At 49.3% G+C, this 12,093-nt stretch overlaps 1 protein-coding gene across 1 annotated transcript; it reads right to left on the bottom strand.

Moving 5' to 3' along the window:
- Positions 1 to 1,165: 1,165 nt before the first annotated feature.
- Positions 1,166 to 4,216, bottom strand: LOC119275726 (epoxide hydrolase A-like). The gene is made up of 4 exons (XM_037556626.1): positions 3,727 to 4,216; positions 3,450 to 3,632; positions 1,792 to 2,033; positions 1,166 to 1,555 (listed from the first exon to the last, which is right to left on the bottom strand). Exons 1-4 carry the CDS (start codon positions 4,021 to 4,023, stop codon positions 1,309 to 1,311), a joined length of 969 nt encoding a protein of 322 aa, XP_037412523.1. The 5' UTR covers positions 4,024 to 4,216; the 3' UTR covers positions 1,166 to 1,308.
- Positions 4,217 to 12,093: the final 7,877 nt, after the last annotated feature.

Below are 12,093 nucleotides of genomic sequence, written 5' to 3'. Positions count from 1 at the left end.
CTGTAGCATGTGATTTTTTTTGGGTTGTTCTACCACTCTCTTTTAGTTCATTGTTTTTGAGATAGCTCACCACTCATGTCAAGTGCCACACTTTCTTTTAGTTGTGAAGATTCGCAAAAAAAATAATTGTGAAGAATATTTGGAAGTGCAAACTTTTTTAAAAAGTATACGGACATTTATTGGAAAACCCGAAGATTTTCTGAAATTGGGAACAAAATTTTAAAACACAAACAATTTTGAAAATCCAAACGTTTCATGAAATTGTGAATATTTTCTAAAAACACAATTTGCTTTTAGAAAATAGGCAAAAAAATGAAAACATGAACATTTTTTGAAATTTCTAAACAAAGGAAAAGGAAAATAAACTTGAAAAAGAAAAAAACAAAGAGAACCAGTGAACAACGCCAAGATCATCGACAATCTGCTTCCCAGACTGTTGATCGTAGTGTTAAAAAAAAGGCGCTATTCTATAATGTGAAGACCCAAAAGATTTTCGTTGGGGCGTAAGCCTCTCAGCGACGCGCCTCATACCATGAGTTGGTCGCAAGATCTTATGGGTTTCACCTCTAGCCTACCCCAACTTGTTTGGGACTAAAGGCTTTGTTGTTGTTGTTGTTGTTGTATTCTATAATGTGAAGTTACTCGCAGTTCAGCATGTTCATCAACTACTCATGAAACACCTAGCTACGCCAGAAACTAACAAATTTCCCTCTGCAGGTCAGCATTGGAACGGTTGAGTTGCAGAGGCAGCGGAGCCGTACATCCCTTTGAAGATTTTCACGGCAAAACTCAGCTGCCCTAGAGGCAGAGGTGTTTCAGACAACTGCTTCAACTAGCCTAAAAGTAAAACACAAGCCTTCAATGGAAGAGTTTACGTTATTTTTGCAATATTTTTTGTAAGTTTGAAGTTGAACTTAATTTAACAAGTAAAGCAATTCTATTTGCCCACAATAATAGGAAATTTGCCCCTGCCAATATTCTTCCCATATGTTTGTCCACTACCTCAGTATGAACCTAACCAAAAGAAAAAAGAGGTCCAAAAGACAGGCCCGAATAAAGAAGAAACGGTAATCTGGTGGGTTTTTTCTACCGGTTTCAGCTGCTAAGATTTCACTGCTGCCCACAGGTTACACTTTGACCCTCTGCATAGAAACAGGAGGACACGAGAGTTCACAGAAATTCTTCTGTGACAATCAGACCATGGTTTTATTTAGAGATAATTCAGTATCATGGCATGTGTAATCGACAACTTATAAGTACATAAACAGCACCGAAACAAGTAGGTTCGCCAAGACTCTCTTGATATAATCAGAACTTGCTGAAGAACTCGCAGATGTAATCTGAAACCTCATTAGGCTTCTCCTGGTTGCAGAAGTGACTCACTCCCTCCATGACAACCACATCCTCCAGATTCGGCACGCTCGCTTTCAAGCCACCCTTGTGAATGTAGTCTTTCACTCCCGGTACATTGTATGTAACGTCAAGGTCCCCAACGATGAATTTTGTTGCTACTTTTATTGGAGCTCCAGTCCATGGTGCAGAAAGCTCCCAATTCCTGCATGAACACGCAAGTAAGTTGAGCCAGATCTAATGCATGCGTTAACTCTGGTGAAATGATTTCACCCATAAAACTTATGAACTGAAGTTGGCGCAATCAGATATGTAGTTCAGACATACGTATATACTCCCTCCGTTCCAAAATTGATGACCCAGGTTTATACTAACTTTAGTACAAAGTTAGTACAAAGTTAGTAAAACCAAGACAGTGAGAATGGGACGTAGGTGACATACAAGTCCATGCATCTGTAGTAGTTAAGCCCTCCTGTAAACCCTGTCTTCTCAAATTTGTCTGCATAGTAGGAAATATCTTCTTCAGACAACCATGGAGGGCAAGTACCATCCGAATCTAGTGAGTCAAAGAAGGTCTTGTCCTTGGGTAGAATAGGAGGAGCTGGTTTGCGCATTCCAAAGACCGTCTTAAACTTATGACTATTGTCGTATAGAGCAAATTCAGCTTCAGCGACTCCAGGCTCCTGCATGCATAATTCAGTAATGCATATGAACGACTGTTTCCGACAAACCAAATCTGAAGCGATGTTGGTGCAGACGAAAACTGTATCTAAGAATAAGCAATTAAACAGCAATATCTAGTACTGTGTCAGGAGATACTTTTAAACCTGAGTCTGCAGGTAGGAATTGTTGAAGTCCTATAGAAGGACAGACCCAGTGCATAGAAGCTCCCACACAAGGTGGGGTCTGGGGAGGGATTATAGGAACCTAGTCTTACCCCTGCAAAGTGCAATGCAGAGAGGCTAGTTCGAACCCAGGACCTCTTGGCACAAGTGGGGAGGACTTCACCACTGCGCCAGGCCTGCCCTCGAATTGTTGAAGTCCTATACTCGGAAAAAAATTCCAGGCGATGACAAGATAGACAACTATAATCTGTCAGTCAGTTGAATGTTTTTAAGGCTAACTGTAATCACTGTAATACTCCGTATTGTTATTTACAGCTCTGCAAAAGGGATGTTGTGTGTTCCCTGAATTTTTTTTGTGCTTGTTATAGAGATGTTTTCCCATATACTTACGGATACACGTTCAATTCCTTGTGTTGCTACAAATCAAAATGGATTAAAACAAGACCAAATCATCTACATCTGCTCACATATCAGGCATTTGTCATGTCAAACATGTGATGTGGCCTGAAAGTGAGCAGACCGCCATCACCGAGTGAAATCTTTATAAGAGTAAAGATAAAGATCCGTGTTGTTGTTTGCGAAGCATGGTGTCTTTCAAGAAAATGCTTTTACTTGGAGCCTTGCACACTCCATATCTTGAAAATGTGATACTGTAATTTTTGGGTTTCAACAAAAGCACAATGTCAATAAGAACTAAAGTTTGTTACTGAAGATTTATAGTACTTAAGGTACTCGGGTTCTTAACCTTATAAGGACATAGGTGTAATTGCATAGCAAATAAAGCTTCAACAAGTAAATTTGGCATATTTCAAGAAACAATGGTTTTACCTACTATGTATCTCAGGAATGCGATAATGTTTAAGTTACCAGCTTCAAAAAAGACAATACAAAGTATCAAATTTCAATTGAACCAATAACTCAATTTCCTTAGTGAATAACACTACTCAACCTCCAATCCAATATACCGATATTTCTTGTTTATTATCATTTCTCCATTGTTATCTATCTGGAATTCCGAAGTTCGAATAATCTAGTTTGGTTAGATCCCTTGGTAAGCATCACGAACAGCCCACCATGAAGACAATCGTCTAATATACGAAATTATGCCAACAACTATGAACTGGTTCAATTGTTTCGCCACGACCAGTAAACAGACCCCTATCCAGTAAAGTCGTCAGGACAGATGAACACAACTCATAATGACATTGATTCTGTCTGCCATAAGCAGGACAGAAAGGAGATGAAGGGCTCCACCTGGAAACGGCACATGTAGTGGTCTTCCCCGCACAAGGCCCTGATGATCTGGAGCGGGCTCCCCTCGGAGCTGCGCGGGTGGTAGGCCACGCTGAGGTTAACCAGCGCCCGCACAAGGTCCGGGCGGAGCAGGCAGAGCTGCCATGCCACGAGTGCGCCCCAGTCGTGCCCAACCACGAACACCTGCCACGCGAGCCCGAGAATTGAACAGCAATCTTAGCAAGGAGCATGGCAGGCGTGAGGGGTCTCGAAGGGAGAACGGGTTCGATGCTAAGACCTGGGGCTGACCGAGGTCGGCGACGAGGGCGACGAGGTCGCCGACGAGGTGGAAGATGGAGTAGGAGCCCGCGGAGGGCGGGGCGTCAGAGTCGCCGTAGCCGCGCATGTCGGGCGCGACGGCGCGGAAGCCCCGGGCCGCCAGGGCGGCCATCTGGTGGCGCCAGCCGTACCAGAGGTCCGGGAAGCCGTGCACGAGCAGCACCGCGGGGCCGTCCTCGGGCCCCGCCTCCGCCACGTGCAGCCGCACCCCCTTCGCCACCTCCACCATCCGGTGCCGCACCCCCTCCGGCTCCATCGCTGCCGCTGCTTCCTCTCGCGCTCGTGGACCACCGAGGGATTGACTATCCGGTGGTTTTGGGGTAGCCTGCGCGCGCTGCTTCGGGTGCGTCGCCGGCCGCTGGCTGTGTGGCTAAATGGGCGAGGATTTCGTGGCTTGTGGGGGCGGCCGGACGGGCGCCGGCAAGAGGAGTTTTTGGCAGCTTGCCGAAATTTCGCACACCTTGGACTTGGATACTTGGATTTGACTGGACCGGATGTCGCGGCTCTCTTTCCTCGTCGTTCGTAGACTTTTATTTTTCGAGAGTAGGCCAAACATTATAGAAGGAGGTCAGAAAGTTTACAAGAGCTTTAAAGAAGCGATTCACGCATCGCCTCAAAGCCCCAACACCATTAGAGCATCTACACCGTCACGTCTCAGGGTTGTATGCCTGGAACAAGAAGGGTCGTCGTACAATTACGGCGATTACAAAAAAGGAGGTGAGCTCTCTATCCCTCTTTGTCTTTCCACTTCCCTCGTTCAGGAACAAACACTTCACCAAATTCTGTTAAGTCCCGACCCGGCGTTGTGCTCCTCACTGTTCGAGAGAGTTTTTGCCCTTCTTTGATCGGGGAAGGTCATTTAAAAACACTAGATCAGCTCATTTCTGTTGAAGAAAAAAAGTTATCCACCTAACATATATGATCGATACCAAAAGATTGGATGTCATTTCTCAACACCAGCTTCTCACCTGGAGGAGGGAAGGGAGACATGAGCATAGCGATAGCACCTTGATATACTAGCAGAAACTCAATACTTGACCGACTGCGTCACAGTGCTCAGGTAAAGTGGCAGTGGTTGAAAGCGAGCGGAAACGTCAGTGTTTTTTGTGCATTACAATAGTAGTGGTGAAAGAAAATCCAATTCAAATATGTCAACGTAAAAGGAAAATCAGTACTCGTCGAACAGAAGAACCGAGTACTACAGAATCTGAAACACACATATGCGGGCTACAACTCTTAATAAACGAGTCGAAGTCCAGCAGTTGGCCCCCAGGGGGCTTGAAAAATCGCCGCCTGGGGGCGAACCGGCGCTAAAATCGGCTTGGGGGCGATTAAGTTCCCAGTCGCCGCCCCCAGGTTGGCACCAGGCGCCGATATCGGCCCAATTTTGGTGCAAATTTGCCTGCTTTTCAGCCAATTTTCGGCGCAAAATCGGCCCGCTATCGGCACGAATCGGCCCATATTCGCCGTGCTTTGGTGCAAATTCAACATAAGTTATTTTTTTAACACATAGTTCATCATAGAAAATCGATAGAAATCAAAATAGTTCAGCAAATAGTTCAATACAAATTATATAGTTCAACAAATAAAAACTCATATTTCATCACATGTCGAGCTAGGCGTTGGCCTTGAGCCTCTATAAGTGCTCCACCAGATCCTGCTGCAGTTGTTGATGCACCTATGGGTCTCGAATCTCCTGACGCATATTGAGGAAGGCAGTCCAGGTTGCCGATAGCTCGTGATCAACTTGGGCAAGAGGACCCTGGCTGTAATATGGTTCAGTGTCAAACACTGGCTCTTCCTGCTCCCTCACAATGATCATGTTGTGCAAGATGACACAGCAAGTCATGATCTCCCACATTTGATCTTTCGACCAGGTCTGAGCGGGGTATCGGACAACAGCAAACCGAGATTGGAGCACACCAAATGCACACTCGACATCCATCCTGCAAGCCTCCTGAACCTTCGCAAAGTGAGAGTTCTTGCCTCCTAGCATAGGGTTTGAGATAGTCTTCACAAATGTAGACCATTTCGGATAGATGCCATCTGCTAGGTAGTATCCCTTGTTGTAGTGCCGCCCATTGACCTCGAAGTTCACCGGAGGAGAACGACCTTCAACAAGCTTGGCAAAGACAGGGGAGCACTGCAGCACATTGATGTCATTGTGAGTTTCTGGCATACCAAAGAAGAAGTGCCAAATCTAGAGGTCCTGTGTGGCCACTGCCTCAAGTACCACACTGCAACTGCCTTTGGCGCCTTTGTACATCCCCTGCCAAGCAAATGGAAAATTTTTCCATTTCCAATTCATGCAGTCGATGCTTCCAAGCATCCCAGGAAATCCTCCTGCTGCATTCTGTGCTAGGATCCAAGCAGTGTCTTAAGCATTGGGTGATCGCAATTATTGCGGTCCAAACACTGCCACCACTGCCCTACAGAACTTGTAGAATTACTCAATGGTCATGGACTCGGCCATGCGCCCATAGTCATCGAGCGAATCACAGGGAGCTCCGTATGCAAGCATCCTCATAGTTGTCGTGCACTTTGGATTGAGGTGAATCCAAGTTTGCCGGTGCAATCCTTCTTGCACTTGAAGTAGCTATCGAACTCCCGGATGGAATTCACAATCTTGAGAAAGCTTTTAGCTCATCCTATAACGGCGCCGAAATACTTTGTCGCCGTGCAGTGGAGCATCGGCGAAGTAGTCAAAGTACAGCATGCAATAGCCTTCCAGACGATGTCGGTTCTTTGCTTTCAGCCGCCTCGGCGCCGAGCCACCTCGCTGCGGCTTTGCATTGCTCGCGAGAAGGCTGGCCAGGGCGACAAGGACCATGAGATGCTCTTCGTCCTGGACGTCGGCATCGGCTTCCTCCCCCAGCAGCGCCGCGAGCGCCTCCTCGTCGTCCGAGTCCATCATCGAGCAGACAAATTGCTGAACACCTGCTGGGTGTGGTGGGTGCACGGCCGTCGGTATCCTGCCCTGCGCAGCCGGAGCACCGGAAAACTCGCTTAGGAAGGTGGTGGAGAGGTTGCCGCGGTGAAACCCCTCTCTTTTCTGGCGGGGAATGGCCTATCTAGCGGTGGTGGGCGGTGGGCGGCGTCGGGATCGGCAAGGTGGCAGGAGGTCGCGCAGGGGTGGGGGGCGAATCGGGCTATTTGTCTTTACTTTTTGCCTGACAGTGTCTCCCAGACGTGGTTTTCCCTTCTGCAGGAGCCCTCGAGTGCCCCCCAGTGCGCTGGGATTGGCCTGGGATCGCCAGGCCCAAAAACGGGCCGAGCCGGCGAATTTCGGTGTCTTAGGGGCGCGACAGGGTTTTTTTCCGGCGCCGACGCAAAAAAAAATCGCCCTGGGGGGCTTGGGGGCGTGGCTGGAGATGCTCTTACAACCAACACCCAAAAAAAGACTGGACCTACTCTCTCACAAATGGTTGCAGCCCTCCCACCAATTCCTGCCTTTTTCCAATCCAGAACTTCCCGGAGGTTTCACTCCCTCAACTCAGAGGGCATCTTGACCTGATTCATCCTACCGAACACCCTAGCATTTCTTTGTTTCCATAAGGCCCATGCTGCTGCAATTATGAGCGTGTCAAATCCTTTTTTGCGAGCACGAGAAAAAGACCGTTTGGCCTTGAGCCACCACTCCAGAAAGGTGTCCCGCTGAGCCGGCTGGCACACGTTGATATTTAGAGCATCAAAGCATCTGTGCCAAACCTCCCGAGCATACACACATTGCACCAAAATGTGCTCTGCGTTGTCCTCATGTTTCATGCAAGTGTAGCAGGCCGAGGGTTGGTCTTTTAGTCCATGTTTAGCCCGTTTGTCCGAAGTCCAAATCCGGTGCTGAACCGCTCGCCAGACGAAAATTTTGCACTTAAGCAAAGCCCAGCTCCTCCAGATGCAATTAGCAAAAGGGATACGCTGAATACCGCAGCACAAGTGGCGATAGGTGGATCTCGCCGAGTAAGAACTAGTCGGATCTGCCGGCCAAGTGAAGCGGTCCGGCTGGCAGGATTGCGTTGCACTGCATTGATTGCCATGTCCAAATGCATCAGCTGCATATGCGTAGTAAAGGATAGGTCACCCATGACATCAAGGAACCATTTGTTGTCAGTCATCGCCTGACTCACCGTGCGTCTATTTATGGTGCGTGTGTCCACCATTCTAAGAATGAGGGGAGCGATGTCCACGACAGTGAAACCCAGGATCCAGTTGTCCCTCAAGAATAGGACACGGGAACCATCCCCTACATCGATCTTGACCATATTGTCGAACACTCTATGAGCATCTTTGTCGTCAATCATGGGTAGCCCTTGCCACGATCGTCCGACACCCGTCCTCTTTAACGAAACCCATCGTACACGCAGTGCAAGGGCTTGTAACTTGAGGTTCATGACACCCAACCCTCCAAGATATGTTGGCCTGCAGACCATGCTCCAGGCCACAAGACACTTACCGCCATTTGTTTTCTCCTTGCCAGCCCAAAAAAGCCCTCATCCACTGGTCCAACTCCTCAAAGACCCAAGCCAGAGCGTCCAACATCATGAAATTATGTATTGGCCTCGATGCAATGACTGACTTGACAAGAATTAACAGGCCCGGTTTCTGGATCAAACCCCTCTACCATGCTGGAACGCATCGCTTTGCCTTATCGATCATAGGCTGCCAGTCATTGCGCGTGAGCTGATTGATCGCAAGTTGCAATCCCAGGTATTGGCATGGGAATGTACCGATGCTACACTATAACATGTCGGCCACCCTCAGCTGGTCCATCTCGTTGCCCCTGATTAGCACCACCGAGGATTCCCTGTAGTTGACCCTTAGACCTGATGCATCCCCAAACACTTGCAGAGCAACTCTCACAAATCTCAGATCACCGGGGGCGGTGTCGGTGTCAAAACCGGCAGATCTCGGGTAGGGGGTCCCGATCTGTGCGTCTTAGGCTGATGGTAACAGGAAGCGAGGGACACAATGTTTACCCAGGTTCGGGCCCTCTCGACGGAGGTAAAACCCTACTTCCTGCTTGATTAATATTGAAGATATGAGTAGTACAAGAGTAGATCTACCACGAGATCGTAGAGACTAAACCCTAGGAGCTAGCCTATGATGATTATGATTGTAATTGTGATCGGCCTTCTAAGGACCAACCTCTCCGGTTTATATAGACACCGGAGAGGTCTAGGGTTTACATGGAGTCAGTTACAAGGAAGGAAATATAATATCCGGATCGCCAAGCTTGCCTTCCACGCCAAGGAGAGTCCCATCCGGACACGGGACGGAGTCTTGAGTCTTGTATCTTCACGCTTCAATAGTCCGGACGATGTACATAGTCCGACTGTTCGGATACCCCCTAAACCAGGACTCCCTCAGTAGCCCTTGAACCAGGCTTCAATGACGATGAGTCCGGCGCGCAGTCTTGTCATCGGCATTGCAAGGCGGGTTCCATCTCCGAATACTCCAAAGTACCTGTTATGATGAATAGTGTCCAGCTTCCCATCAATGTTGTACTCCTCGGCTTCAGTGCCTCAATAATGATCATCTCCACGTGTCGGGAGAATGAGAGGAGCCGAGGCATTTTTGCATTTGCCACCCTCAATCCTTCGAGCTGACCATCTATTTGAAGAGACGGGGATTCTCAGATCCAAACCTCACTCTTCCCCCTCGAGCTAGCATCCAACAGAGCGCTTCAGAAAAAAAACATTCCAACATGGCCGGTCATCGCAGCTCTTCTGCTCGCTCTCCCCGCTCCAAGCCGGGGGATTGGGAAGAGTGTTCAGTTCCTCATAGTCGTTTGGTAGAGTTACAAACCCAAGGGTTTCTCCCGCCGATGTTCATGGTCCCCGTTCGAGCCGGAATAGCCACCTACAACGGAGGGGAACAAGCTGGGGGATCTCCTAATCCATCTCCAGAGGAGCGAATATGCCTCATCCTGCATCTGCTAAGGGGCGTCGGGTTTCCCATCCACCCGTTCCTTTGCGGGCTCCTGGAGTTCTATGGCCTCCAGTTGCGCAATCTTACCCCTGCCTCCGTACTACACATAGCAAGGTATGTTGCCCTTTGCGAGCTATTTCTAGGCTGCGAGCCTCACTTCGGGTTATGGAAGAAGCTGTTCTGCCTCATCCCCCGCAACCAGGGAGAATCCCTATGCCAAGTGGGCGGGGCTGAAGTATGGCCCATTGCCGAGACCGGATACCTATCCGGCACTCCCAAGAAGGCACCAGAGAACTGGCCTTCGGAGTGGTTTTACATCGAGGACGTTCCCCTTCCGGATCCAGTACGGACAGGCCTCCCCAAGTTCAGTGACGCCCCACCGAGGGCACGTCTAGGCTGGCGCCCCCGAGGCCCCCAAGAGGAGGATACCAGGGAAATACACTTCCTGATGAGCAGGATAAAGTTATTGGCCAAGCCCGGACTGACGATAGTCGAGGTTATGGAAATATGCATAGTACGGGGGGTGCAACCGCTTCAATATCGGGGGAAGCCCATGTGGCACTTCAACGGGGAAGATGATGGCACCCGCTGTGGCCGTAAGGGTCCGGACTCCGCCAGTGCCTTGGCAAGGATATTATCTGACTTATACAAAGGAGAAGAGGAAGAATTCCTTCACATTAAACCACGGGATGGATTCTCCATGTACAACCCCCCAAGCTGGGTAAGTCGTTGTTCCTTTCCCTGCTTCACTTATCGTGGCGTTCTTTGCTAAGATTATCTGCTTCGATATTTCTGAGCAGGAACTGAGGAGGGCCGTAGAAGGAATCTCCAGCCCCTCCCCACAGCCAGAGGATCCCGGAAGGGCCCTAGATCTAGGACTCGAAGAAGATCCGGATATTACCGTGGAGCTTGTCAACGGGATATTTTATCAAGCGAGCCGTGACGGTGCCTCAGTGGCCATTGTTGCCGACTATCCCGGACTGCTACCTACATCGCGTGTAAGCCAAACTGGAAAACCCTATCCTCCGAAGAGGACTCCCTTCAGATATTATGCCTTACCCTTGAAGTGTCGTATTTTTTGCAAAGACGGCGGTCGGAGCGCGGGGCCGAGCCCCTAGGGACTCGTCGACCACGGGCGTCCGGATCGGGCAGGCTCAAGAGGAAGGCGGTAAGGGTCGACATGCCGCTGCAGAGGTAAGGCAAAAACTTGTCCTGCGATTATGGTATTTGAAGTATAACAGCGCCCTTGGTGTCCTGGCAGGAAGAGGAGTAGCCAGACTATATCCGGGGATCCCGCCAATCACGCCTCCACCAGCCGGATTCCAGAACCGGCTTCGAGAGCGGAGGCGGACACGGGGTCGATGCCGCATAGTTCTCCAACAGAGGACGCGGATATGCTCTCGGCCACGAACTCCGAGGTAGAGAGCGCCATGAATCACCGGCGCCGATGGGTCGTGCTTCGGAACAACATCTTTTCCGAAGAGGCATCCAATGCCTTCAATTCGGGAGACGCATACATCCGGGCTGCTCAAGGCGGGCTTGCCCGAGCGACGGGCCAGTATGCCAAAGATATACGGGTAAGAAATTTTGATAAGCAAGTATAGCAGTAGCCCCTGAGACTTGAAATGGTTGGAACAACTGTTTGAAGGATCAATTTATGCACAGGTCCTTGTAGATAAGAATGAATAATTGGCTCGGGAGCTGGAGGAATGCAAGGCCCAGCTAAGGGACACAGTTGCCAAATTAGAGGAATCCCAGAAGGCCTCATCTGGTAACATTTGTCTCAATTGTACGAAGATGCACCAGTTAGTAAATGGTTGGTATAGCAAGTCTAACAGAGAATTTTGCAGACAATCCCGGGGTGAATCCGGAGGGCGTAAGAGATGACGACTCGCATCTCAAAAGGCAGCTAAAGGCTGGCGAGTGCATTCTTACGCAAGTTAGGCAGGAGAAGAACAATCTTCAAGATGTCAATGTCCGGCTGGACGTAGAACTAAAAGACATCCGCGCCCAGCTGGCGGACTCCGTGAAGGAGAACAAAAGGCTTCGACGCGGCGTTTATGGTGAGTGCCTAGACGAACTGTATGATAGTTCGGTAAGGAAGTATATTGAAAGAGTTTTGCTTGCAGGAATGTTAACGGGTCGCCCTGAGGAGGAGATGCCCTCATCTGCAAGTGATTTACTGCAAGACCTCTCACAACTGCACGAGCAATCTCGGCAAGTGATGCAGGGTGTTGCCGAGGCCTTGTGGCCATCAAGCGTACTGCCGAATGGCATGTAGGAGCTTGTGGATATGCTTCAAGGAGCACGGCGGCGCTTCCGATTGTGGAAGATGTCAGCTTGCCGGCAAGGTGCAAGAGAAGCCTGGGCTATGGTGAAGACGCGCTACACCAAGCTGGAC

Source organism: Triticum dicoccoides, chromosome 3B (assembly GCF_002162155.2).
Source record: "Triticum dicoccoides isolate Atlit2015 ecotype Zavitan chromosome 3B, WEW_v2.0, whole genome shotgun sequence".
In the NCBI taxonomy this organism is placed as follows: Eukaryota; Viridiplantae; Streptophyta; class Magnoliopsida; order Poales; family Poaceae; genus Triticum; species Triticum dicoccoides.
The sequence above is the reverse complement of the archived record's forward strand: the minus strand, read 5'-3'. Positions and strand labels throughout refer to the sequence as shown.